Below are 24693 nucleotides of genomic sequence, written 5' to 3' on the forward strand. Positions count from 1 at the left end.
ATGCTCTATTGGGTGAGATCAGGTGACTGACTTGGCCCTTGAAGATTATCCAATTTCTTTGCCTCGATAAAGTCTTGGGTTGTTTTTGCAGTATGTGTTGGGTCATTAGCCATTTGCCCTGTGAAATGCCATGTGATCAGTTTTGCTACATTAGGCTGAATCTGAGCAGAGAATATAGCTCTGTACACTTCAGAATTCCCCCTACTTCCTCCAGCAGCAGTCACATCATCAATAAACACTAGTGACCCAGTTCCACTGGCCCTGCCGTAACATTGCCTCAACAATGTTTGACAGATGATGTGCTATGCTTTGGATTATGAATTGTTTCTCTCCTTCTCCATATTTTTCTATTTCCATTATTCTGGTAAGAGTTAATCTTGGTTGTTTTTCAGAGCTGTGCACAGTCTTTTAGATGTTTTCTGGCAAAATCTAATCTGGTGTTCATGTTCTTGAGTATAAACAAGGACCAGCCTTCCACTTCAGTTGTCCACCATGATCTTTCAGACATTTTTGTGTTGAACTGGCTAGAGCTTTCCCCTTTTTGAGAATGCACTGTTGTTGATTTTTCATACCCAAAGATATATTTAAATTTGCTTTATTTTATTATTTAAGTCTAATGATGCCTTCTCCACTTGCAACATTGTCTTTTGGAATATGGAGAGTGCAAGTGAAAATCTACTAAATTCAAGTTCAATCAACTCCAGGTCTTTTGTATTCTTAACATGTCATTGAATAATAAAGGGACCAGCCTTGCTTGGCCAAAGTGTTCAGTGTTTTGAGCCTCGGAAAATAAGGGAATATGTATGAAAATGCCTCTAATTCTTAAACAGTTAATACAGTATATTTTCCAAACCTCTTGAGTTAAAGCTAAAAGGCTTCACTCCAATCACATGTTTAAAATCCACTGTGGTGGTGCACAGAAACAAAATTACATAAACTTTTGGTCTTACTGTATTTGCCTTGGTCCAAATACATGAATATGTGATGTTCGTAGGGATTACATTGTATCACCACTGCCAGCGCAGCGATCTGCCACTGTTGGAAAAAGAGGTACAAAAAAGCCTCATCTCTCTGTAAGTTTTTGCCTATATTATTCTTTCAATAATTCTACGACAGGTAACATGTTAACATAAGACGATTCCTTAAATGTCTCCTCCTAAAATTTGTTTGGAGGAGACACGTCACGTTTAATGCTCCACTCTCTTCGATGTACCACAAGAATAGGACACAAAATTGTGTCGTATTGAGAGCAATCAAGTTGACTGTGAAAAGATCAGTAGTCAGGCTTAGGGAGTGATGAATAATGAGGCTGTATTCAATGTACATGATACATGAGGTTAAAGTTTGTTTTTATTTTAAGTAAGACCATTAGATCATGTAACTGGCACACGTAGCCAGGTTCACAAGGCTAGCGAGAATGACATTGCCAGAAGCAGATTTCAAATTGGCTAGAGAGTGAAGCTTGCTTCAGTATGTGTGTGTGAGTCATTTTCAAGGTTACTCAGCTAACAGAGAAAGGTCACCCGTGTTGCCAGCTCCACATGCAGCTGCTTTAAGTCCAGACTAAATAATATTGGCACATGTTCAAGAATTTAAAAGTGTCTGTTTTCCTTTTTCTGATAAGAACTTTATAAAAAGGTGAAACAGCATGTAAGAGGACTTTCTAAAGGGTTAAGCAGAAAAAGAGTAAAGAAAAATGCTTTTAAGTAACTATCTGCACTTCATACGGACACTCTAACATCTCCAACACAGGCACTGAAAACTGTGGAGAAACAGTGTCAACTTGTAACCATTGCTTCCAATATCTTAATTGCTGAAGAAAACATTCCTGTACTTATATGTGTTTGTACTTTAAACTCAAACTGACAGTGTGGAAGAGGGTTTGTGCACGCTAAATCAATGATCAGTAAGTTTATTACGGTTAGATGTAGTTGTTTTAGTCCTTCACCCCACGCTTCCATTAAATGTCCCTGTGATTAGCGAGGCGCACACAGCCAACCTAATTATCCAACGGCACAGCCAAACCCTCTACATGATTACTAACAGTTTGCTTCTAATACTGCAATTACATTCTTCGTAATGGCAAAAAGCTATGATTAAAGAGGAAATGCCTGCTTTGTGTCTGAGCATGTTTGTAAAGGCACAAGTAGCTAGCTGCATGCAGTTGTGTGCTTAAAACTGAGGTATTTCTCCATGCCTTCATAGATAACACCATTGGTCGCAGCCCCCGCTTAAATTTTGTATTTAATTCTAAAATTGAAGAAAAAAATAGGGCTTGATTGAAGGTTTCTTTTCTGTTTGATATTGAAAATGTAATCATCTCTCTCATGAGTCACAATAGGAAAGAGCAGCACACCTTAATTCTAGCATATTTCTCTGTTAACTGAAGTGTTGAGGGCTTAAAGGCTGCAGCACCACAGAGGAGAAACAGAAGCAAACTGGGTCAGATGAGTGTGGTTGTGATTTCATGATGTCAGTGAAGAAAGATGAGATGTGTGAGACTGTGTGAGAGCCGAGAAAATCTGAGACAGAGCGTCACTTATTCTGCCAAGATTTTGTCTGGAAATGTTTAAAAAATTGTATAAATGTGTCTATTGTCATAACTAAAACGGGATGATCAGCATTTCCTTATCCTATTATTAGAACATTGTGAAGATGGATGTTAAAGAGGTGCTGCTAGTGGTAGAATGTAAATTATTATTATTTTTTTTAACCAGCAGGGGGCAGTGGAACTGCAGAGGTGTGACAGTGAAACAGAGAGGCTTATTCCCTGTGGAGAATATTCCCTCCACGGCTCCACTCCCGGGCATGTCAGTGTACAACTAACATACTGTGGTGACATTTGAAATGAACACCAGCTGACCACTGATCATGGTACATGAACATGCTGGATGGAGGAGCATATGTCTGTGTGTGATTGTGTATGGGTGTGTTTTTCAATCAATGTGTGTGATACCAGTCATTTGCATATATATATATATATATATATATATATATATATATATATATATATATATATATGGCTCATGTGTCCCACATTTTAAAGTCATCTTACACCCTCTGAGATGTGGACAAATCTCCTCTAGCCTCTTGATAATTATGATATTTTATCCCCAGATATGTACATGTGACCGTGCAATGTGATCCTGCTGTGAACATGTAACCAGCCTTTTTGTGTTATTCTCAAAGCTATCAGCCTTTCTTGAGTATATAGTTACCCTGCTTCTGTTAACTTTTGTCCTTTTATTCACCTTTTTTTGTGTGAACCTGAGCAGACAAAAGCACGTATATGCCCACAAACCTGCACGTAAGGTGTGGAAATGAAAACCTCACTATAGAAGTCCTTGGGTGGAGATCTGCTTGAGACGTGGAGAGAGTATTCTGTATTATTTCCCCTTGGGTGCTTGGTTTTTGGTTCACCTTCACTGCCCTTTCATTAATCTCTCTTCTCCCCAGTTTTGTAATGTTTGCAGATGATCGCTAATAGTCTTTGTATGTGGATGACACTCTAATTAATCAAGCACTCTATGCTGGCCAGTCCAGTAGCAACCAACAGCTTCTGACATGCAGCTAGCTGGCAATAACCAGTTTGTACAACCCTGAAGGGCTGCAAGTTCACACATATGTGTTTGTGCTTGTGTGGCAGTTGTTTCTGGCTGGAAACGCTACACTACAACAAGAGAGTGAATTTGTGTGTTGGCGAGGGATTTCCTATGTGCACACATTCGGTATGAGTTAATGTGTTTATGGCCCCCTCTTGATTTGGTCAGACTCTCCTATAAAGCTATTCATTACATGGTAGTATGGTGAAGTAATTATGCAGTCTGGGCTTCCTGTCACGTCCAGAGGTTATTGGACTCTTGCCGCACATCAAATATGTTGCACTTTTTAGTAAACCTCTCTCTCTCTATATCCATCTCTCTCCCTCCCTCTGTGTTTTACTCTCTGGCACACCTCGTCTTTCATCACATTTCTGCAAAGCAGACAGAGAGAGAGAGAGAGATGTATCAAACATCAAACCTGATAATTTCTGTTAAAGAGATCTTACACCTTTCTTAGGCATTTTTATATCTTAATTTCAGAATTGTTTCTTTGTTTGGCAACACACTATTAGTATGCTCATGCTGTGGAGTGTTGGAGGCTCCAATTGCAGCCGATTGCTTTTTGGCCGTTGGTAAATTTGTGTTATCTAACACAACTCTTTGATAATTCTTGCTCCACTGAATATTCAGCAAACATCCAGAAGACAAGAAGCTCTTTCTGAATTTTGTTTATCCTTCTGATTGGATTTTGCAGCTTGGTGGCTCTGTGTGTGTTAACGCATGTAAATAATGCACATAAACACATTCGCACACGAACTAAGAAGGCTCCTCGTTAATTTGTGTGCAGAGAAAGGGGGTGGGCGTGGGGGTGTGGGCTGTGAAGGAGTGGAGATGGATTGATAGGAAGCAGGGAGGTACAGGCAAGGTGATTAAAAACTCAGGCTACAGATGTTTCTGGAACACTTCAAAGTGTTGCGCCTGCCAGTGCTGGGCATGATGCATTATTGAAACGGAGCCCACCTGGCGCTGACATCACATACCCTGTCCACCTGGTGCCGCGCGGTCACGTGGGTGACACTCTGGGTCACACCTCCTCACACAAACCTAGCTCCCAGTGCGTTGAAGGGCATCAGGGGATACAGCACACATTCTCAACATAGACCTCAAAGGCACTAAACTGGGGCATGTGCAGACTGTAAACTTGGCCTCATGAATTGAAAGTGAGGAGGAATAATTTGCCAGTTGCAAAACTTTTTTTTCTCCTATATGTGGAATTGATAACATGAAAAATATTATTTCCTTATTTGGCTTGTACCTGCTTCTAAAGTTGTTTTTTTTTAAGTAATCTGAGAAAAGATTAAAGAGGACTGTTCTGCTCATTTCCCATTCCATGTTTTGACTATCACTCTACTAAAGTAGCTTTGCATGATTTACAGTTTAAAATAATGCTTGTTTGTCTTGCACTGGGTTTCGGTGCGGTTGCAACCTTCCCCCTCCATTTAAGTCAACTTTTCTCTGACCGGCTGGTCCTTCCAGAGAGTCTGAACAGCAGCGGAGGGGTTCCTGAGCTGTGTGCCTGAGCTGTGTACCTAACGTGACCATGTTAAGGATGTAACCTACAACTGACATAATGCAAAACTAAGAAAAAACTAACTGAAACTGAGTGGTTGCAGCAGTCCGAGGCCTGAGCTTTTTACTCAGAGAGTTACTTGCAAATCTGCTGACCTCACTGTTTGAAATTTTGCCTATGTTTAATACAAGCATCCATCTTGTAAGAGGATATAAAAATACAGCATAAAAGGTCTGTTTTATGGTCAAATTCATGCAAACATGCACAAAGATGCAGCAGCGTAACAGTTTAATTTCTTATTGAGTCAATAATTGAAATGCAGTGACCATGATTCAGTAGAGTCTGCATTATTGAGCATATTCAGAGGAAAGCCTGTGAATCTTTCTGGAATATCCTCATCTTTGAAGTAACCTCCAGTGTGGTGTTGATGCAATTCTTGCTGCTTAAATATTTCAGCAGCCTCCTCAACCTTGTTTTGTTCAAAAAAAAAAAAGGAAACGGAAAAAAAGTAACTAGAGGTCACGGTTGTGTTTGTGCGTGTGCATGTGCATGAATATATGTGCGTGTGTTTCTCCTGCATGTGTCCCCTGACACCTGTACTCTCTCAGGGTGTGAGGAACAGACAGAGGCCAGAGCCACAGTCACAGGTCTCAGACCAGTGGGGTGTGAAATGAATCACAGGGCCAACACACTCTCCCACTGCTGCACACACTCGACTCGCTGTGTGGGTGTGTGTTGCGTGGCGTGTATGCGCGCTTGCGAGAGACAGAGGAGCATAAAAGGAGAGAAAGGACACTGAAAGAAAGGGAAGAAGGGGAGGTAGAGACAAGAAACTCCTACATTGTGGTTTTAGCTGCATTAATAGGTCCTCAGTTAATAAAGTCAGTATAAATATTTATCAGCGCTGTAACGCTTTCTCATGAGAGATGCCGTTTGGACTAACTGCGGTGTAGCTTTGGCATTTCATTTTCGTTCAGTCTTTATTGTCGACAAGACTGGGAAAGGCAAATGTGTAACAGTCTCAGGACTTCAGACCCTGCAAGAACCAGAGTCACAACTGCTTTTGTTATTTTGATTAATTTCAGTGTCATTAGGGAATTTGAACCTCATAAGTCAGCCCTAAAATCTTGTTTTATGGATTTTTTCCCCCCACATTATGCTCACATGGTGCAAATTCATAAATAAATTTGTGTTTGAATGACCCCAAATGAATTTATGTCTAGCTTTAATATAACACCGGTGTACTGCTTGCACGGGTTTGCCTGTGAGAAACCATAAAACACAACAGGGTACAATTCTTTCGCTAATTTTTATTTCACTTGGATATTTCAGCTTCCTTTTGTAGATAGCAAAAATGATCTCATTCATCTGCCTAAGGTGAAAAGCTTCTCGGTGCTTACCATAAATCTGAATTTAAGATGTGCGGGTGCAAGTGACCTTTTGTGACCTGTAAGGAGAAAACTTGAAATCAGTTTTTTAAGCTTTTCTTTTCAGCATATTTGCATACTTGAGTGGAGTATTTGAATGAAAGTGAGACATATTTGAATAATCATGGATAAAGGGTTTTTATTGCACGACAGAGAGTAAACATACAAATATTTGAAGAATTTCAAATGAACTTGATCAGAGAAGCTCCTTAACAGTAGATGTAAATCTTGGGCTTAAGTTGAAGATTTACATTATATTTCTTATTTTTTAAAAAGACTTCAGTTGATGGGCACATTCACGGGGGCATTTAAATTTTGCGGCTTATGCTTTACATGCTATTAGGCACTTACCTTGCTTTTAATGAACTGTTCATTCGGGATTAAACTCTTTAAGATCACAACCTGCAGCTCTTCAAGATCACAACCTGCAGCTCTTCTAGAAAAAGCAAAAATCCTCCAGCAACAAGAAACGGGGCGGCAGAGGAGGGGATCCGGTGCTCTGGTTGGTTGTATCGACTGTCAATCATCCACGAGTACTCGGCAGCACCTCCCACAGACGCACAGCGGCAGCGCAGCTTTCACCCACAATGATATTCAAGGCACTTGCGGCTCGTCTGCAGCGATAGGAGAAAAGAGGACAGAAAAGAGAGCCTCACCTCCTCTAACAGCGAGTGAGGTAGGGAAAAGAGTCAGAGAGCGAGAGGAAGACGAGAGGCTGTGGAGTTAAAAGAAAGACAACGGCGGCTTGGACCTCCTGCCAGGACTCTTTAATTGTCTGCGCTTTATTATAAAGTGTCTAATTTTCACACAGATTCGACATGTCATCATCCGGTAAAGACAACAGCGGTGCCCAACACGCCAATTACGTGGGACCTTACCGTTTGGAGAAGACGCTCGGAAAAGGACAGACAGGTTAGTTGGGACAGCTTGCTCGCGGCATCCTCTCTAATTGCACAATTTATTTTCGGAGCGCTCCGCAGCGAGTTGAAATTTGGCCGGCTGGGTGTCTGCAGGTGATAAATAACTAACCGCTTAGTTACAAACACCTGCCCAGCCTTGTGGGGAATTTGGAGGGTTGTTTCGCCAGCGGTCTGACATAATCATTGTTCACACAGGATGTTGCTTTACATTGTTTTATTGGCTGTGCGTTGGCGTTGGACTGTGTGTGTGTGAATTAAGGAGCAGCAGCGTGGAAGCCGTTCAGCAGCAGAAATGATGACAGTGTGATGGGCAATGAAAATGAACTTTTTGTGTTTTGGCTCCCCTGTTTGTATGTGTGTGCGTGTGTGTGTGTGTGCTCTGTGATTGGAGCACAACGCCCGTTAATCCCGATTTGCCTGATACATTGATCTATTCTTAGTCCGCAGGCACGCATGGGGGAGGCAGGCGTTTCTCCTATAGGCTCTGGCTGCAATACGTGGGTTTCCTCCGTTACGGAGTAACATGTCCCACCTTGACAGATGAGCTGTTCACAGAGCTGGGAAATAAGAGCCACGCTGATGTATATTCATACACCCCCAGCCAGGAGATGCGACTGGGCTTCCTATAAGAGTCACATGCTTTATCTGAGCCTAGACAGCAATGACACTGCAGTTTCTAAAGTTGCATGGCACATGCTCTCTCCAATCAGCAGGTCTCGATTCCATAATATTTCACGCTAGGTGATGAGTAGCCCACAAGCCAGTAGCACATCACTGTCCAGTACGTCCCCCTGTTGAACGGTGAGAATCCTCTGCCATCAAGTACATGCAGCCAGTGGAGCCATGTGAAAGGAGAGGCAGGCACAGCCCTGTGTAGGCAGAAATAGCAGGAGTGATGCAGCATGCTCTGTAAGCTCAGCAGCACTTAGAATGAGAGAGGCAGTGGGACTTTTTCTTCTGCTCTTTCACTATCTCTCTGTAGATTTTTCTTCCCATCTGTTGTCTAAAATGGCTACAATAGGCGTTAGTTCCCCTAGCCCGTCCAGCTGGTCATGCTGAGCAACCCTGTGTGTATGTGCAAATGTTTGTGCGCGCTCTCAGACAGTATGCTTTCTTAAAATGACCACTTAGTCACCTGACCAGCGCTCACTGTTCATTAGTGGGTCTGAGGGGGGAGGGAGCACGTCTTCATAATCCCTCTTTAACTGTAGAAGATATTTGAACGAGTCATGTTTCGCACCATGACGCCCACAGGTGGATTCAATAAAAGTTAGTTAACCAGCACAGTGCGATGCATAATGATTTCCATATGATCTATTAGTCGTAGTTAAAGTTTATGCAGCAGTTGATTTTTAAAACAACCTAATAATACACGCAGTATTCACATCCTCCTGACACCTATTTTATCATTTGTGTTTACAGGAACCCCTCACTCACTTTTAAATAGCTCTCAGGAGTCCCTAATGTGTGTTTATGATGGTGCAGAGCTGGTTCCATGGCTGGATATTTAATCATATGTTGTCTCTGTAATCTATGGCACAGTGTGTATTCATGTGAATGCTGGGGCAGATTTCGATGAACGTTTCGTACTCTCCTCTGAAGTCTAGTATGGAGTATGCAAGTTACAGGTCAGCTTGCAAGGTATAACTTTTATCAAACTTACTTGGGCTGAATTTATCAAAAGGTTTTTACTTTTTAAAACATTTTTCAGTCAGACAGGTTTTTCTAATTGAATAACAGTCATTTAGTTTGAATGCTTTTGCTCTGGTTTTTCAATTACATCTCGGGGCTCATATGCACTGAAATAACCAGGCCCAGCGTTATGTGTTTGTCCATGTTCTCTGTTAGAAAATTCATTTGGTTATTGGCATCTGTGGTGCTAGTCCACGCCAAACCTATTCAGATTAATGACACTGCCTAATATCCCATTCTCCCATTTACCATTTGTTAATCTGTCAGATCTTTTTCCCAGGCCCCACGGAAAGGGTTGGCCTGGCAACTGAGTGCACCCAATGGGCTGGTCTTAACCGCAAGTGACAGCTGAGACTGTCCAATTAGCAAAGTCCTCTGTGAGCTTTCCCAGGCTATAGTTTGCTGGTATTATTGGAGGGGAGAAAGCGGAAGCCCTCTGGTAGATCTGGCGATCCTGCTCAGAGGAGTTGTGCTTTTCCATGTTCATTAAGTGATTAGGCCCTGTCCTGACATATACACATAAACACACACACATGGCCACCTCAGTAATTCTGGTTGGCTTTCTGATCTAATCCTCTACACAGCCAAAGCCCCGTCAGCTCTTACTCACACGTTCACGTGGCCCAAAGGTAGCATTCTAACTCCTGTCCCACTCTGGCTTTCAAACTCCACCTTCATGTTACTGTGCAGCTTGCATACAACAAGTCACATATACTCTTTTGCAGTGATGCAGTACAAATAGTGGGATGCATATTCTATATATTCCCTTGTCACAGAAGAGCAAGCGTGTTTACTCAGTACTTGTAGACCATATGACGATTTCTTTGTCAGGTGTAAGATGGGGCCTGAAGCAGTCTTGAAATATTGAGTGTTCTTATCGGGGCTGAAGCATCAAAAGTATGGAATCCAGGTTTTGGCCCAACCTGCCCAGTGCACTGTCTACGGTTCTATGTAGTCAATGAGCCTAAAATCCAAGATTTAGTTCATTCTGGAAGGTGGTGGGAAGACTAAGGAAAAACTCATTTGTTTTGATTTCACGATGATTTGATCATGACAGACAGACAAACCCTGTTATCCTGATGCAACTCTAGTTCACGCTTTACTTGAAGAATATTTAAACACCACAGTGCTCACCGGATTAACATCCTGAACACCTCCACGTGGCTAATTAGCATGCACAACATGGACACATGGCTAATGATTGTATCATTATGCATGATATAAACTTGACTGAAGCTACTTCTCAGTTGGACTTTCTCAGCCTTTATTTACATGTGTGTTGTTTACCCCAACACAAAACGTGCTCTTAATGGCTAAAAGTTTTGGCTAACACGGTGGTGTCTTTGCAGTTAGCTACAGGGCCGAACTGGTCTCATTTTAGCATCTATGGAGGATCTGAGAAGCTGTGTTTCACAACTTTCACTAGATTTCTTCCCTAAAACATCCTATGAACAGCTCTGGTAGCCATGGGATGACAGGATGAGGGCAAGAAACATACAATAGATGCAGAAGGTGGAACATTTGCATTGTGGATTCTGGATTTGTATTTGGTATATGTGTGCATTTACTCTCTCAGAATTCCCATTCAGCTTTACTTTCTGTCAAACACTAAGTTGAACTCCATGCACTGTTAGGCTGTATTATATCCTATATTAGCTTCACGAGGCTCTAATCTGTGTCACGATGGCCTAGAGACTGAGGTAGCACTTATTAAAACCCTTATTAAAATGTAGAACTTGAATGTCTCCATCACGCTGGGATTTGCAGTCACAGCCTTCTTGCATTTCAAAATCGTGTAGCTTTGTTTGACAAAGCTGAATATGTTTAATTTGTGTTTTTGCCAGTGCACTGACTTAACACAGGCTGAATCACCGCTCTGTTCCTTAATGCTTTTGAAAACACTGCCTTGCTTTGCCTTTACTTTGTTCCTGAAGGCTGTTGATTAGTGAAATAGAGGCCTATTGTCTGGAAAACACTGCATGCTAATCCAGCGTAAATCCCAGTTTTGTTTTTTGTTTTTTGTTTTTTCATGCTAGACTTGGATATTGACAGGCTAAGCGATGGAGGTTGATGTGTAGGCTCCTTGATTCCTTTGGTTGACGTTTAGAGAGTGAAATCATTTGTGCTTCAGTGACTTTCATATTGACTGCTCAGCTGATAAAAAGCTCTGCGTGATGTTGTGTCTTGCGTTCTCTTTCTCTCTTTAGGTCTCTCTGCTTTTATCTATATGCTGGAGAGTTCTTGTTTTGGGTTTCCTGTGCCTACCAGGCATTGGAGCCAGCATCTAGCTGGTCTCGCTGTTTTAGAGTCGGCAAAGGGCCAGCTGGTTTCTAACTCCAACTGCCGATTTCACTATTTGCAGTATTGGGTTGTGTTTGTGCATCTTTGTGTATGAACGATGGAGGAAAATCCATCCATGTATACATTACCCAGATTGTTCTTGGAGCCTGGTGCAATGGTGATGCACAACCGTTAATTCTGCATTGATTGATAGCTAGTAAGCCGGTGATTTAGTTCATCGGCCACTCCCAAAGATTTCCTGTCAGGTGAAATAGATCCATACTGTTTCACAACACATGATATTCCTGATGATGACAAGTGACTAGGACATGTTCGTTCAATGCTGCCAATGAAAAGCCACTTGGCAAATCCACAAAAGTGAAATGCATTTGGGTGCTTACACGTGTGCGTCTTGTGAATCGAACAGGTGATCGTACTACAGGTGATCTATAGCCTCCTTGCCATTTAAAAAAAATAAAATAAAAAATGAAACACAAAAAGCTCAAACACAACTCTCTTACTCCCCCGTGTTCACAAGATTACCCAGAAAAAGATGCCAGGTTTGACCTAAAATTGGTGAGTGAGGGGAAATAAATGAAAGGCTGCGATGATAGGCCCATGTTTCAAGGGGCCTGTTCAAAGATTCAGGTCAGAGAAGCCCTGACCCAAAAGCTGTACTCTGTTGCTCCCAGCTGGATAGCACCTCATGTTAGGATGCTGGATCAGAGCTGTAGAGCAGGAAGGCAAGCTTCCTCGGTCTCAGCCGTTTGGCTGTCTAGCTAAAGCTGAAGCCCTGCTCTCTCTGTATTGAAATGTATCTGAAATAATGGGAGATGTGTGCGTGTCTCGCCTAGGTTGTTATATTTTGGATAAAAATATATATTTAATGTGTATTTAGGCTGTTGCTTCAATGTTCTGGTCATTTTTATGGGTTCTTTAAGTAACTCAAACCAAGAATGTAGTCTTTTCACAGTCTGCATCGTTGGCTGACGTTATATAATGATGATGGTCTCTGTCATTTAATGTCCCTCTCTTCTCATCTCCCTCGCTCCATCTCGTTCCCTCTCTGTCCCTCTTCCCCATGGCCAGTCAAGATTCATACAGGGATTCAGCCATGTGGTAAATCAGACAAGACCTCAGTGGAATTGCATCGATTGGGAGGAATGTATGTAGCCAACGATTTTCAGAGATTAATGACGAGGAAAGAGGTGGAGAACTGGTGCAGGGGGGGCAAAGGGAAGGAGGAACCTTGAACCGAGAGAGCATGAAGCTGTGGTGAATGTTCTGACTGAAGTGGAGGTTATTAATTAAGGCAAAGTATCGATCATTCTCTTCATTATTCTCCCCTCCTCCCTGATTTTCATCTCTCTATTGCTGACCTCCAGGCCAGGAAAGGGTTCAGTCTTTAAATGGGAGGACAGTGAATAAAGAGCGGGAGTGCTGGAATAGTCTCTGTGGCTGATCATGAATGAGGGTGTTTATTTATTGTGTGTATTTTTTGGACAGGCCCCATCACATCCTATTTGGTTTTCAACCTAACTCAGTGCATGTGCTGTCACTACATCTCTGTTACATTACATAGCATGGAGAATCAGGTTAGGGCGACGTGATGCTACGGTCTGTTTTCCCTGAGTTACAGCGGGCCACATACACACCCACGCAAACAATATCTGTTCACTCTGTCCATATCTTTCTCTCCATCACTGAGGTCCCCACTTCTGCTCAGCTTCTGTGTTTCGTGTAATGTGTTATCGTCTCGCACTATTTAAAATTTCACACTGCTAGTTTTGCAACGCAGCACTGAGAATGCGAGCAGAAACGTACCATTTTTCTTTTCACGGTGCAAAAACTGTTACATTTATACTTGATTTTGTTTGCACTGTTCAAACAAAGTCACTGTTCAGTAAAACATGCCTCTTGTTCGGCTTTTAAACATCCTTCTACCAGCCGCAGTCTCTGTGAATGTTTGATGCTGCCAGTCAGCTTTTCAGTCAGTCAAGTCAGCTGCCACATCTTTTGTTCTGTGTTAACTTGGAGCATTTAGGAGACACTATAATGTATTAAACGTCTGTGCGCACAGCAGTTGTCTTAATCAGCCAGCCTCTTTCTTTCGCGCTCTCTCTCTCCTCTCCCAGTTCAGATTAACCCTTGCTGAGCTGCCTGTCTGGCTCTGACTGTGAGAACACCGGGTTGGTTGCCAAGGTTGGCTGTCTGGTTGTCATGGTTTCCCTGCTTCTTGCTGGTTCCCAGTCTTCCCTCATGAAGAAATAAAGGGAATACTCTCTCTCTAACTCTCTCCTCTTACTGTCTCTCATGCTGTCTCTATTGCTCTCATTCCTCTCGCTTTCTAGCTCTGTAAGTGGCTGCAATCTGAAGTTAGCATCGTAACAGTCATGCTGCAAAGTCCTCCGCTGCTTTTCGCAAGCTTGTCTTTGTTTCTGTTTCCCTGCCTCGCTGCTACATGCCTCTGGAAAAAGAGTCTGTAAACGACTGTTTTGAAGAAATGCTGCATGTGTGTGTTGGCCGTGTGCTCGCGCGTGTGCTCGCGCGTGTGCTCAGACATACGGTCATGGATCAGACCGGCTTGCCCTGCTCTGTGCTCTGCGCTGTGTGCTGTGTTCCCATTTAAATCTGGGAGATTAGCACATGTGGGGAGCCTCGGCTTTAGTTGCTGTCAGCTCAGTTAGCCTTGGCACGCTGTCCTCAGATCAGGGGGGAATCTCTGCGCTCATCCCCCCTCCAATGCTGTCTGTCGCGCTGTACCTTATCCATTAAAAAGTAGGGGAGTGGGCCACTGACCTTGACTTTTGCAGCATTTTAAAAAACACACACATCACGTTAATTCAGGATGTGAATTTAAAGATATTTTTTTAAAATGAAATTTTATAAGATTCCAAATGTTAAGTAGCATTATTTAAAATGCTTATACTGCGGCAAGCTTTAAGTGGTATATTTAATTTTGTGAATCTTCCTGTTTCTTTTTAACTAACTAACAAATATCAGCAGATGCATACTAAAAGCTTTTGTGTACTAAATGAATACATTGGAAATCAAGTGTGCCAAGCTGGCTAATTCACCTGGGGTGCTTTGCCATTAAGAAAGTCAGCTAGCCTGGAAAGTTTTGCTTATTGAAGTATAATTGAATTTCCAGTATGAATACACTGAATGAATGACTATTAAATTGCACGAACTGGTGCCTTTGCTTTAGCAGACCTGCTGGCAATCCCCTTTGGACTGCATTCCAAGAAAAAAAAATACATGAATGAAAATGTGTGCTCATTTACTGAGTGAAGCGCATCCCAGATGGCAGGGGCAGGGTAATTGTGATGCATTCAGAGTTTCCACTGCCACGCGCTCTGTTGTCAGCTCTTTAGGATATGGAGCACAATGTCATCCACGAAACACCTGAGACGTGGCTCAGCATGTGAAGTGAAGCAGACAGGCCTCAATAAGATTAGGTTAGATGAGCATGACTGGTCACAAACCGGGAACCTGCACTGCCTTCTTGTCTCTTTGACACTGACTTCTAACACTTGGCCGGACTTAAGAGACTTATCACAATGTTTGCGAGCTCAACTCATTTTATCCCAGCGTGAAAGATGAAGGTGACTGTTATTTATCGAGAGAGGGAAGAGGACAGGTTTGGTTTGATAATGGGCCTGGATCACAGGTGTACCACAGTTGTTCGGCCAAAACAAACAGTTTCTTTTGTGTTGCCACTCGATCAGAGACGGGGTCAGCGCTTTGAGCCTGCTGCCAGGTCACATCCTCTGTCATGACTACAAATTAGGATGAAAACTGATCTGAGATGACAGTGAGTCTAGTACAGTGTAACTAATTATTGGGAAAATTCAGAAACTGTATTATTCTCATACATTTTAGGTAAAAAAAAACAAAAACAATCTGCTTCATATTTTTGCACAATCTTTGCTTTGGTTTGCTCAAAGATTTGGTTAAATTACTACTTTAGAAGTATAGGGGTGTTTATTTCAGTTATTTTGTGTGTAGGCTTTGATTGTTGTTTGTTGTGGCTTCTGGTGTTCAGCTGGAAATGTAGATTACAGTAGCTATGCTGTGAAATAACAGTTCAGTGACAGCTAAATGTCAGTACTTTACTACTGTAGTTAATGTGTGTTTTGAATGTGTTTTTTCCCTCTTTTGGCCTAAATTGTTGGTTCATCCAGTGCTACTTTCCTCAAAATCTGTGGCCTTGCAGTACTGTGCTAGTTTGTAAAAGTATTTCAGCATAAATCTTTTAATACCACCAGAAAGCTTTCCTATTTGGACATTGCACCAACCAGAATTTAGCTTTCTCCCTGTATTATTATTATTATTATTATTTAACACCAATTAATAGGGGACAGCATTAGACTAAAGATTAGGTGCTATTTATTATGCATCATTACCACTGCACTGCTTGTTCCTTTGTTAATGTTCTCATATGAACTGACTGGAAATATTAAATTAATTCTCATATAATTAGATTATTAACTCTAAAACTCACATTTATGTTGCAGTTGAAAATGAATAGCTCTATTTTTCTTTCAACAGGCTTAAAGTCTGAGTCAGACGAAGTAAATAGAAGCCCTATAGAATCTATTCAATACTGATGAAAAAATATCCTCAAAGGAGCCCGACTTTTGTTGGTGTCAGATCTTTATCTTTTTTTTAAAGTTTTGCAATTTTGCTTTCTTACCTTACGTCTCACTTCCCTTTTCACACTCTTTTTACAAATTAGACAGTTTGTGGGGTAATTGTTAAAATAAAAAAGCGATGAAGTCATTGGTTGTTTCATCTTTCGATCCCAGCTAGGTTGGCTTTGTTTATTCATTGCTAAGAGCAGCTTACTTCTGCGGTGGCTGTTGCTGTGTGTTATGCCACTGTGTGTGTATGTGAGAGTGTGTAGACTGGTCTGACTGCTGGAGCTTTAGTGTGCACTGCGTGTTCCCATTTCATAAGCTCTCTGTCGATACATAACAGCATCTGAGGGCTGTAACTCATGGGACAGGGGTGAACATGAGAGAGGCAGAGAGGAAGGGGGGTACAGCCTTGCCAAAGGAGAGAGTTTCTGAGTGAGAAAAAGAGTCACAGCAGTAAAGCGTCTCTCAGGGTCAGTGCCTCTATTATCATTCAAATCCAGCATGCACACCAACCACGTTGATGCACAGTTGCACATGGTGCACAAACACGAGCACACACACAGAGACTGGAATGTGCTGTGTAGCAGTACTGTGGTGGATTTTTTTTTCTTTTAGTTATACAGGAGTGGCTGCAGCAGAGCTTCTACGGCATCAGTGGTGGAAATGCATCCACAGCAGGAAGGATTGCTCTTGGTACAGAGCCTGAAGACACACAAACATGTACACACACTTCTTCATGCCCGTAGGATATTTAGGAGGCTTGTTCCTCTACTCTTCACTCCCGTCCTCCGTTTTACCTCACAAGAACTTAACTGTCAGTGAAGACGCGTTGGAAAGTGTTTCATACAGTCGGTATATTTGTAAATTGCACATGTATCTATGATGTGATGAGTCAGTAGCCATAGCAACACAGACACACACTCTTCATGTGTAATTTCACATGCCAGGGGTACGATTGTGGCCAAGCCCAAATAAGTTATTTTGATTGGTCAGCTGTGTTTTCTATCCTCGGTGCTGTTTTGATGCATTACAGGGTGTGGAATGAGAGCACGATTGTGAGTCAACAGTGTGTTCGTGTCCATTTGGCTCTGTAGACTCTGCTGCGTGTTGTAGAAAAGCTGACGGCATATGCAGGTTGGCGTGTGGCACCGCATGACTCATGGGTACATTATTATAATCATTATGACAGTTACTGTCCGTATATGATACTCTTTCAACCCGTCTGCTGTGGTGCAGACAGTACAAGTTTACCTTGAGTTTATATAATATCGCTTTTGGGAAACATTTAAATGACAGTACTTGGACCAAACCACTGAAGGAAAGGTTTTGGTGAAGCTTTCATTTAAAATATTTTAAATTACTACCGAGGATTTCAACGGATAAATAATAAAGCTGAACTTATCCTTCTTACACTTGTAATCTCCAAATTCATTTCACCTGTAACCTCAGAATTCATTCCTGTTCTCTTGTATTTCTGTGTCCATTACACTCTGTCCGTACATGTCTTGCAACAGTCTCCCTTTCTGACCCTTCCTCTTCCTGCTCCCTCGTTTCCTCGCTTTGTGCCTAATGGAGGTATTCCCCTGCAGCCTTCAGACCTCGCACTGCCATTCTGCTCAGGTAGGGCTCATTTCATGCAGCATGATTAGATCTCACTGGCTGCAATTCAGGGCTGGATAAGCCAGAGTGCTGTGGGCCTGCATAGTAGCAGAAGGAATTCAATTAAATCTTTACATATACTCCCCTTGCAGTATATACCTGCCAATCTGCACATAATATGCACATAAATTTTAACCCACACAAGCAAGCATGAATGTAAAAATTCTCATACATTACATCAGGCTTTCATTTTTGCACACTATAGTGGCCGTGGCTTAATATACAATGAAATTTGATCTATGTATATATGATTAACCTTGCATAATGCATTAACTCTTATAAGATTACCACCTCCCCTTCTTTTCCAGCTCAGTTTCCACATCTTTCTCACTGTAACACACCAAAGACCCCATTTGTAACATTAAAAATAGTAAATCTCACACACACAGCCATTCATGTGTGTGCGTAAATGGGTTAATTTGATGTGAACCGAGGCTATCACAGTGCATCTAATGAAAGACGCATACCCTGTGTTGGCTTTATGGGCCAGTGCTGGTAATTGCTTGTAAAGACTGATCTGAGCTGAATGTATCCTCATACTTCATGTAACAAACCACAAGGGAAGACACTAATAGTAATTGGACAATGATATAAGACTAAAGTGTGTGCGTGTAATTTTAATGTGGCCTCTTCTCACATTTTATTGTCTCTCATTAAAGTTTTTTTTATGTATCTGAGATTTTGTAATGCGTGGCATTTCATATGTTTGTCAGCATAAAACAGAAGTGAGAACTGCACTGCATTATTACTTGATGTTGTTCACTCACGTTTCTGATGCCCTTAAGCTTGTGACGGTGTCTGTACAACTTGAGCTGATTAGCCTTGCAAGGGACCTGAATTTATTACTCTGTCTTCACCAGTGTCATTATACCTCAGCCTCTTATATTCACTCCGTAATGAGACTTTATGAAATATTCTAACCTTTACCTGGAGGTGCTCATTGTATGTGTGTTTCTGTGTATCGGCACTGACGGATACAGCGAAACGAGAGACTGACAGACTCGTGAATACATTTCCACGCACCTGCATGCGGACATAATTCGAGCCTGTGTAATGATTTGTTATTCCAGAGTTTATCGTAGCAGCCGATGAAGGGGTCCAGGCTAGATCAGGCTCATTAAACCTGAGCGAGAGATGTGCCTGTTGGCTGGGTGTGTGTTTGCTTTAGTCTGCGTCTCCTCTCTTCTTACACTTCATCCCCGATCACACTCTCCCTCTCTTTCTATCGCTGTCTCTAACGGAGTACAACACTAAATCAGCCTGGCCTTTTAATTAAAAGTCACATTTTCTGTGCTCTAAGCGCGCTATAAACAGGCTGAGCTGCACATGGACACCTCGCTGCTCCCTCTCTAAAACATGTACAGTAGACTGTAGACTGTACGTCAGACCAGCGTCGTGAGAAGAATGTTGATCTTTAAGAAAAACCTCTTCATTCGTCATGTACTTAATTTTCTCACTCGTCTAAAAGAAGTAGTTAATTTACCCCCCTTTGTCTTGTTTGACTTTAGGAGTAGACCCTCTCTGCTGCCCTTGCCCCATTTGAAGATCGCTTTAATGAAGTGCTCTTGTTCCCTGTGAATTATACTGCAGCAGTTTTTATGTCACGTATGAGAAGTCCCATGTATGAGGGCATGGAGGTGAGAGATGAGTACAGAGAGCTCACCGAGGCCCTCTCCCGGGGCCCGAAGTTATGTGTCCAGACTACGGAGCGATTCATTAACCGATTCCCAGCACTCGCATCAGGCCTATTCGGGTTCACACAGGCTCTCAGCCTGATGTTGATCTTGCCTTTACATGCCCCTCACACACAAGGCAGTCTCTGAAGTCTTATGGAGAGGCTAAGCATGGTTGGTGGAGATTGGGGATGAGGGTCCTCCATCTAGTTGGTGTTATATAAGCACAGAGTGATTAGTGGTCTCCCTGTGGGTGTCGTCTTGGTTTAATGGCTAGAACCTCATGTCAAACACAGCTGCTATTTAGTTTTAAGTGGATTTTACCCATTTCTGTTTATGTGGACGCATGTGTAAAATTTCATTTCTGCAACACCAAATCGCATGCAGGGAGTGTTCATCATGTATGAATACGCATACACCGCATTGTTAGTCTGTGAGCAAGCATATGCATAGATATAACAGTGATAGCTTGTATGTGATTAATCTCTGAGGCCCTGAGGTGATGGGGTCAGAGTGGAGTTGCCTGTGGTGCTAATGACAGTGATTAAAGTGGGGGTCGTTGGGGCTTAACCTTCATCAGATTCTTCTCCTCAATATGCTGTCCCCATTACTAACCTAACCTAACCTTATTACTGCTGAGGAGACCCAGTTTTACTCTTCATAGTCAGCGTGATGAGTAAATTGATGTTTTTTTTTTTTCTTCTTTCACTTTATTATTTTTTACACAATGCCACATCATAACCTTAAACTTTTCTCTTTAGAAATTACATTCAGCAGAAGTAGAATTGGTAGCATTGTAAAGCACTCTACCAAGGCTAGCCCTTATTCTTTCTAACATCTAGTTATTCAAGCAGTTAAATATTTGGCAAATTATTCAGTGATATATTACCTCATTTAGCTGTGGAGTGTATTGCAGGGAAAGTTTAAAGCCTCTATTAGCTGTTCACCCTGTAATCTGAAACAACCCTGTTTTGATTTCGTCAATTTATCATATAATATATAAGCCTTTATCACATTGCAGTCCATTTGGCATATTAAATCTTGTAACCCACATTATCCATTGTGGCACAACCCAACATCCACAATGGCAAAGCAGAAGCTGATGACAAGACAATATTTAACTTCAAAAGTTCTTTGAATGTTAATAATCTGGATGAGTGATTAGCCCAATTATAATAATACAAATAATGGCCTACATTTATATTGGTTCAGCCAGTTAGCAAAACAAGTTAATTAAGCCACGCCACATTAGTCTATGATTATTTTATTTGGACATGTAATAGCTTCAGAATGCCTCAGTGCTCACATGTTTCCAACCAAACATTGCAAATGATCCCCATCATATTAAAACCATTGGCCGCTTTGCCTTAATAGGGGTTTCCCATATTCCCCAAGCTTGCGGTAATATCTGAGTTGGATCCACATTCTCAGCCCAGCACACTGGTGAGACTGAACTAAGAGCTGAAGTCTTTTTAATGGGTTTTATCAACCATTTTCAAAGGTGCTTTTTCCTGCACCACTTGCTTTGGTTTTTTCCATCAACTTCTTCCTCGCTCTCTCCACCCCCTCCCTCATTTCCATCCGCTTCTCCTTTTTTTTTTTACCCTGCCTTTCCAATTCCTCCTTCCTGTCCTCAAACTCCCTCACCATTTTCTCTGCAGCTCTCAGCGTCACCCTGCTGTTCCTCTCCTCCTCCATCTCTCTGTATTACCCCTTTTCAGCCTAATGGGATCATCGGTTAACATGTCTCCCTCTCTAGCCTAGGTCTCTACTATATCCTCGCTTATCGCTGTGAAGTTAATGAAATGGAGTTCAAGAATGACCCCTTCCCTCCATCACTCCCTCTCCACTTTCTCACCTATAGTATCTTCATCCCCTCATAGCAGCCTCCTTCTCTAAGTATCTTTATTCTTATAACCTTATTATTTCTTTCCTCTGACTTTAAATCTAAAGTCCAAAGTGAGCAACCCTCAGTTTTTTTTCCTTACTCGCCTCTCTCCTATCTTTAATTCCTAATCCTAGTCTTTGCACACAATCAATGAGGCTGTAAATGAATTTCTTCCCTTCCATCAGTATTATTATCTCCCCAAATCCTTTTTAAATGTCTGTATTCTGTAGCTCTGCCTAATACTGAAATAGAAAGGCCTGGTTGCACATAATGTTGTGTGCTCAATAGGTACAAACACCACCTGCCTACTCCCTTGGCCTCCTCTTAAAGCTTTCTTTCCTCTAACTGCCAATGTTGCGCTTCGATCAGTGACCCTGAGTCTTTTTGTATAAGTTGTAAAGCAGAGAGGAGGAGGAATTCTGCATGTGTTGGTGTATATGTCTTGTGCATGCACGAGTGCTGTCATCTCAAGCCTCCCTAACTGTCAGAAATGTCACATAAGGGTTGCCCACACAGATGGCATTGTTGGTGGGCTGTGTACGTATAATGCTGTCACCGTGTGCGTGCATTCGTGTGTTAGAGAGAGAGGGAGAGTCTGGCTGGCCTGTCAGACTAATGCACAAATATACTGCCTGTAGCTTGGCTCATGGGTTAGTCAATGAGGAAAATGCATATGTGGATAAATGCAAAGGATTATCTGTCACAGAGTCCCTGAATATAATCACGCACGCACATGCATCCACACACACACACAGACACACACAAAGCAGCAAACCGAGCAGGGAGCGTGTGCCGGCACACCTGGTGAGTTCAGACAGCATGTCAGCATCTCACAGCAAGAGGTTCCAATCAAGACAGCGATGCTGACGTCCCCACCAGCCCCACCCCCACCTGGCTTGTATTCAGTCACCCTCTTACCCCACCTACCCATCCATGCATACATTCCCCCACGCATGAACACTGATATATCTTTACACCACACTTGAGTGCAAAAAGATTCTGCTTTTTTTTTTTTTTTGTTGAGTTGCTTTATTCAGAAGTACACGCGGGTGAGTGAGTGGGAGTGCCGGTTATTTTTATACTGTGCATGCGCCTGTTTGCGTGTTAGTGTGCGCGCATGTGTGCATACTGTTTTCTTCTATACCTGGTTACCCTCATTGCTGGACATCATTATAGTCATATGGTCACCATGGTAACTAGCATAGTGTGTGCGTGCGTGCGTGCGTGCGTTTTGCTGGCTTTGATGATGCACCTCATTCATTCATTCATTCATTCTTATAACTGTTACTGGGGCTTTGAAACTCCAGGCCACATTACACTTGGGGGTTAGCTATAATTGATAGGACGGTTATGTCATCAAAGGCCCATGTGATCTCTGAGATGTCACAGAAATTGTCAGCGATCGCAGTTTATTGCTGATATGTTTTTAAAATTTTGCTGTCACCCTGCTGTCGCATCATTATTAACAACTACCTCATTGGTAAGGCACTCATAAACTCTCTTATGCTAGTTGTTCTTTATGCAATGACAATAAATTAATATTTTAAATTCTCAATAAACATATCAGTAACTGATTTGATTAAGTTATAAATAGTTTGGCATGTAGCCCCCAACACCCAAAAACCTGCCAAAAATGCAACACTTAAATGTCTTAGTCCAAGGGTCTGTCTTCACATTACTTCCTTAGACAACCTTAGATTTTTGTCCTTCCACAAAAATCCCCAAATAAACTAGATCTAAACCAGAGAAAAGAAGCTATTTCTTACATTTGACATGTTGACAATACAAATATTCAGAGAAAACCACTCTAATATATGAAGAAAACAGACCATTAATGGGAATTCAGATCAGTGCAGAATAAGAACAGAATATCATCATGGATATAACACTTAGGAAAAGTAAAAGGTAAACTATTTGGAGGAAAAAGAAGAAAACCATCTTTACAAGAAAGAAAATAGATGGATAAGGCCTGAGAGAAAAGGAGATGGTGGCTAGCTGCAAGGATTAAATCTCACTCAGGCCCAGCCCTGTGAGATTACCAGCTATCCACTCGAGTGCTATGAAAACACCGGCAGATTAGGCGTACACACATACACATGCAGGCACACCCACACACGCACCCTTATGCATGCACGTAAATACACAAACAATGTAGTGGATTAGGTCCCGTTGCTAACCCAGGGGCCAGGGTGAAGCAGATGGCTGCCCTTTGTATTGTTATGCAACCTTACTGAGAAGCACTCCACAATTCATTTTCCTGACGCATAGCACCCATAAAAACAAATAAGTATAATTACATTATATTATTTTATGCATACTTTGTGAAAACAGTTTGTAATCTTCTCTCACTAATCAGACATCTATTAAAAGCTGTGAAAAGATGAACCGAGTAACAGAAGAAATAGAGGAAGAAGAAGACAGGCGGCCCAGGTAGAGCGAGGGTAGTTGTGGCACAGCGCCACAAGGTTTGGAAAAGTGCCAGATAAGCATCCTTGCACACACACAGATATACGCATTAAACACTTGCAAAACCCTCCCGGTAGGGTGCTCGGGTGAGCCAAGGTGACCTGACTTGGTGATGGAAGGGTCACCATGCCAACAGGCTGACTGATGTCACCATGGCAGCCTATGTCTGAAGGAAAGGGGGGAATTGAGTGCAGAGGTGTAGGTGTGTGTGTGTGTTTGTGTGTGTGTGTGTGTGTGTGTGTATGCCTTGTGGTGGCAGGCCCTGTGTGTGTCAGGAGTCAGATGGAGTCAGGCCCTCAGAGTATTCACTGACAAGCTGACATTGAGAAAGTCTGTGTGGTACAATATGGAATGGTTGTAGGGCAAGAAACCGATTAACTGTGTAAGTGTGTTCAGCTAGCTCTGAACACAGTTACAGTATATACATTCACTGGCCACTTTATTAGGTATTCTTTGCTATTATCGGTTTTGTTTTTTTTTGTTTTTGTTTTTTTTTACCCCTTTTTGCCTTCACAGTGCCTTAATATTTTGTGGCACAGGTTAAACAAGGTGCTAGAAGCACCGCTCAGAGGCTTTGCATTGCTTTCCATGTTGACATGATAGGGTGACGTGGTATGCCATTTGATGTGTTATCATGCTAGAAACAGCCATCAGATGATGGGTACACTGTGGTCATAAGGTGACGGGCATGGTCAGCAACAGTACTCAGGCAGGCTGCGGTGTTTAAATGATGTCGCAGCAGAAATTGAGACCGATCAGACCCGGCAACAATTTTCCAATCTTCGGTGTGAATTTTAGCCTCGGGCACTAAGCTGACAGGAGTGGCTGCAAGTGTGGTGTTCTGCTGCTGTAGCCCATCTACTTCACTATTCGAAGTGCTTTGCATTCAGAGATGCTCTTCTGCATGCCTTGGTTGTAATGAGTGGTTATTTGGTT

At 42.1% G+C, this 24693-nt stretch overlaps 1 protein-coding gene across 7 annotated transcripts in view; it reads left to right on the forward strand.

Annotated features, from left to right (window-relative positions):
- brsk2a (BR serine/threonine kinase 2a) overlaps positions 1-24693 on the forward strand; it is a gene marked incomplete at its 3' end in the record, with an annotated part of 207061 nt that overhangs the window by 9723 nt on the left and 172645 nt on the right. For 5 of the 7 annotated variants that reach the window (XM_080875720.1, XM_080875717.1, XM_080875721.1 and 2 more), the window contains exon 1: positions 7151-7451. In XM_080875720.1, coding sequence (XP_080731846.1) covers positions 7358-7451 — 94 coding nt within the window. In that variant the 5' untranslated portion in view covers positions 7151-7357. Of the gene's footprint in view, positions 1-7126; positions 7452-24693 lie in introns of those variants that run through there. The other 2 variants (XM_080875715.1, XM_080875716.1) reach the window with 2 other exon arrangements.

The sequence above is a fragment of the Rhamphochromis sp. 'chilingali' genome (genome assembly GCF_963969265.1).
Source record: "Rhamphochromis sp. 'chilingali' genome assembly, chromosome: 2".
NCBI lineage: Eukaryota > Metazoa > Chordata > Actinopteri > Cichliformes > Cichlidae > Rhamphochromis > Rhamphochromis sp. 'chilingali'.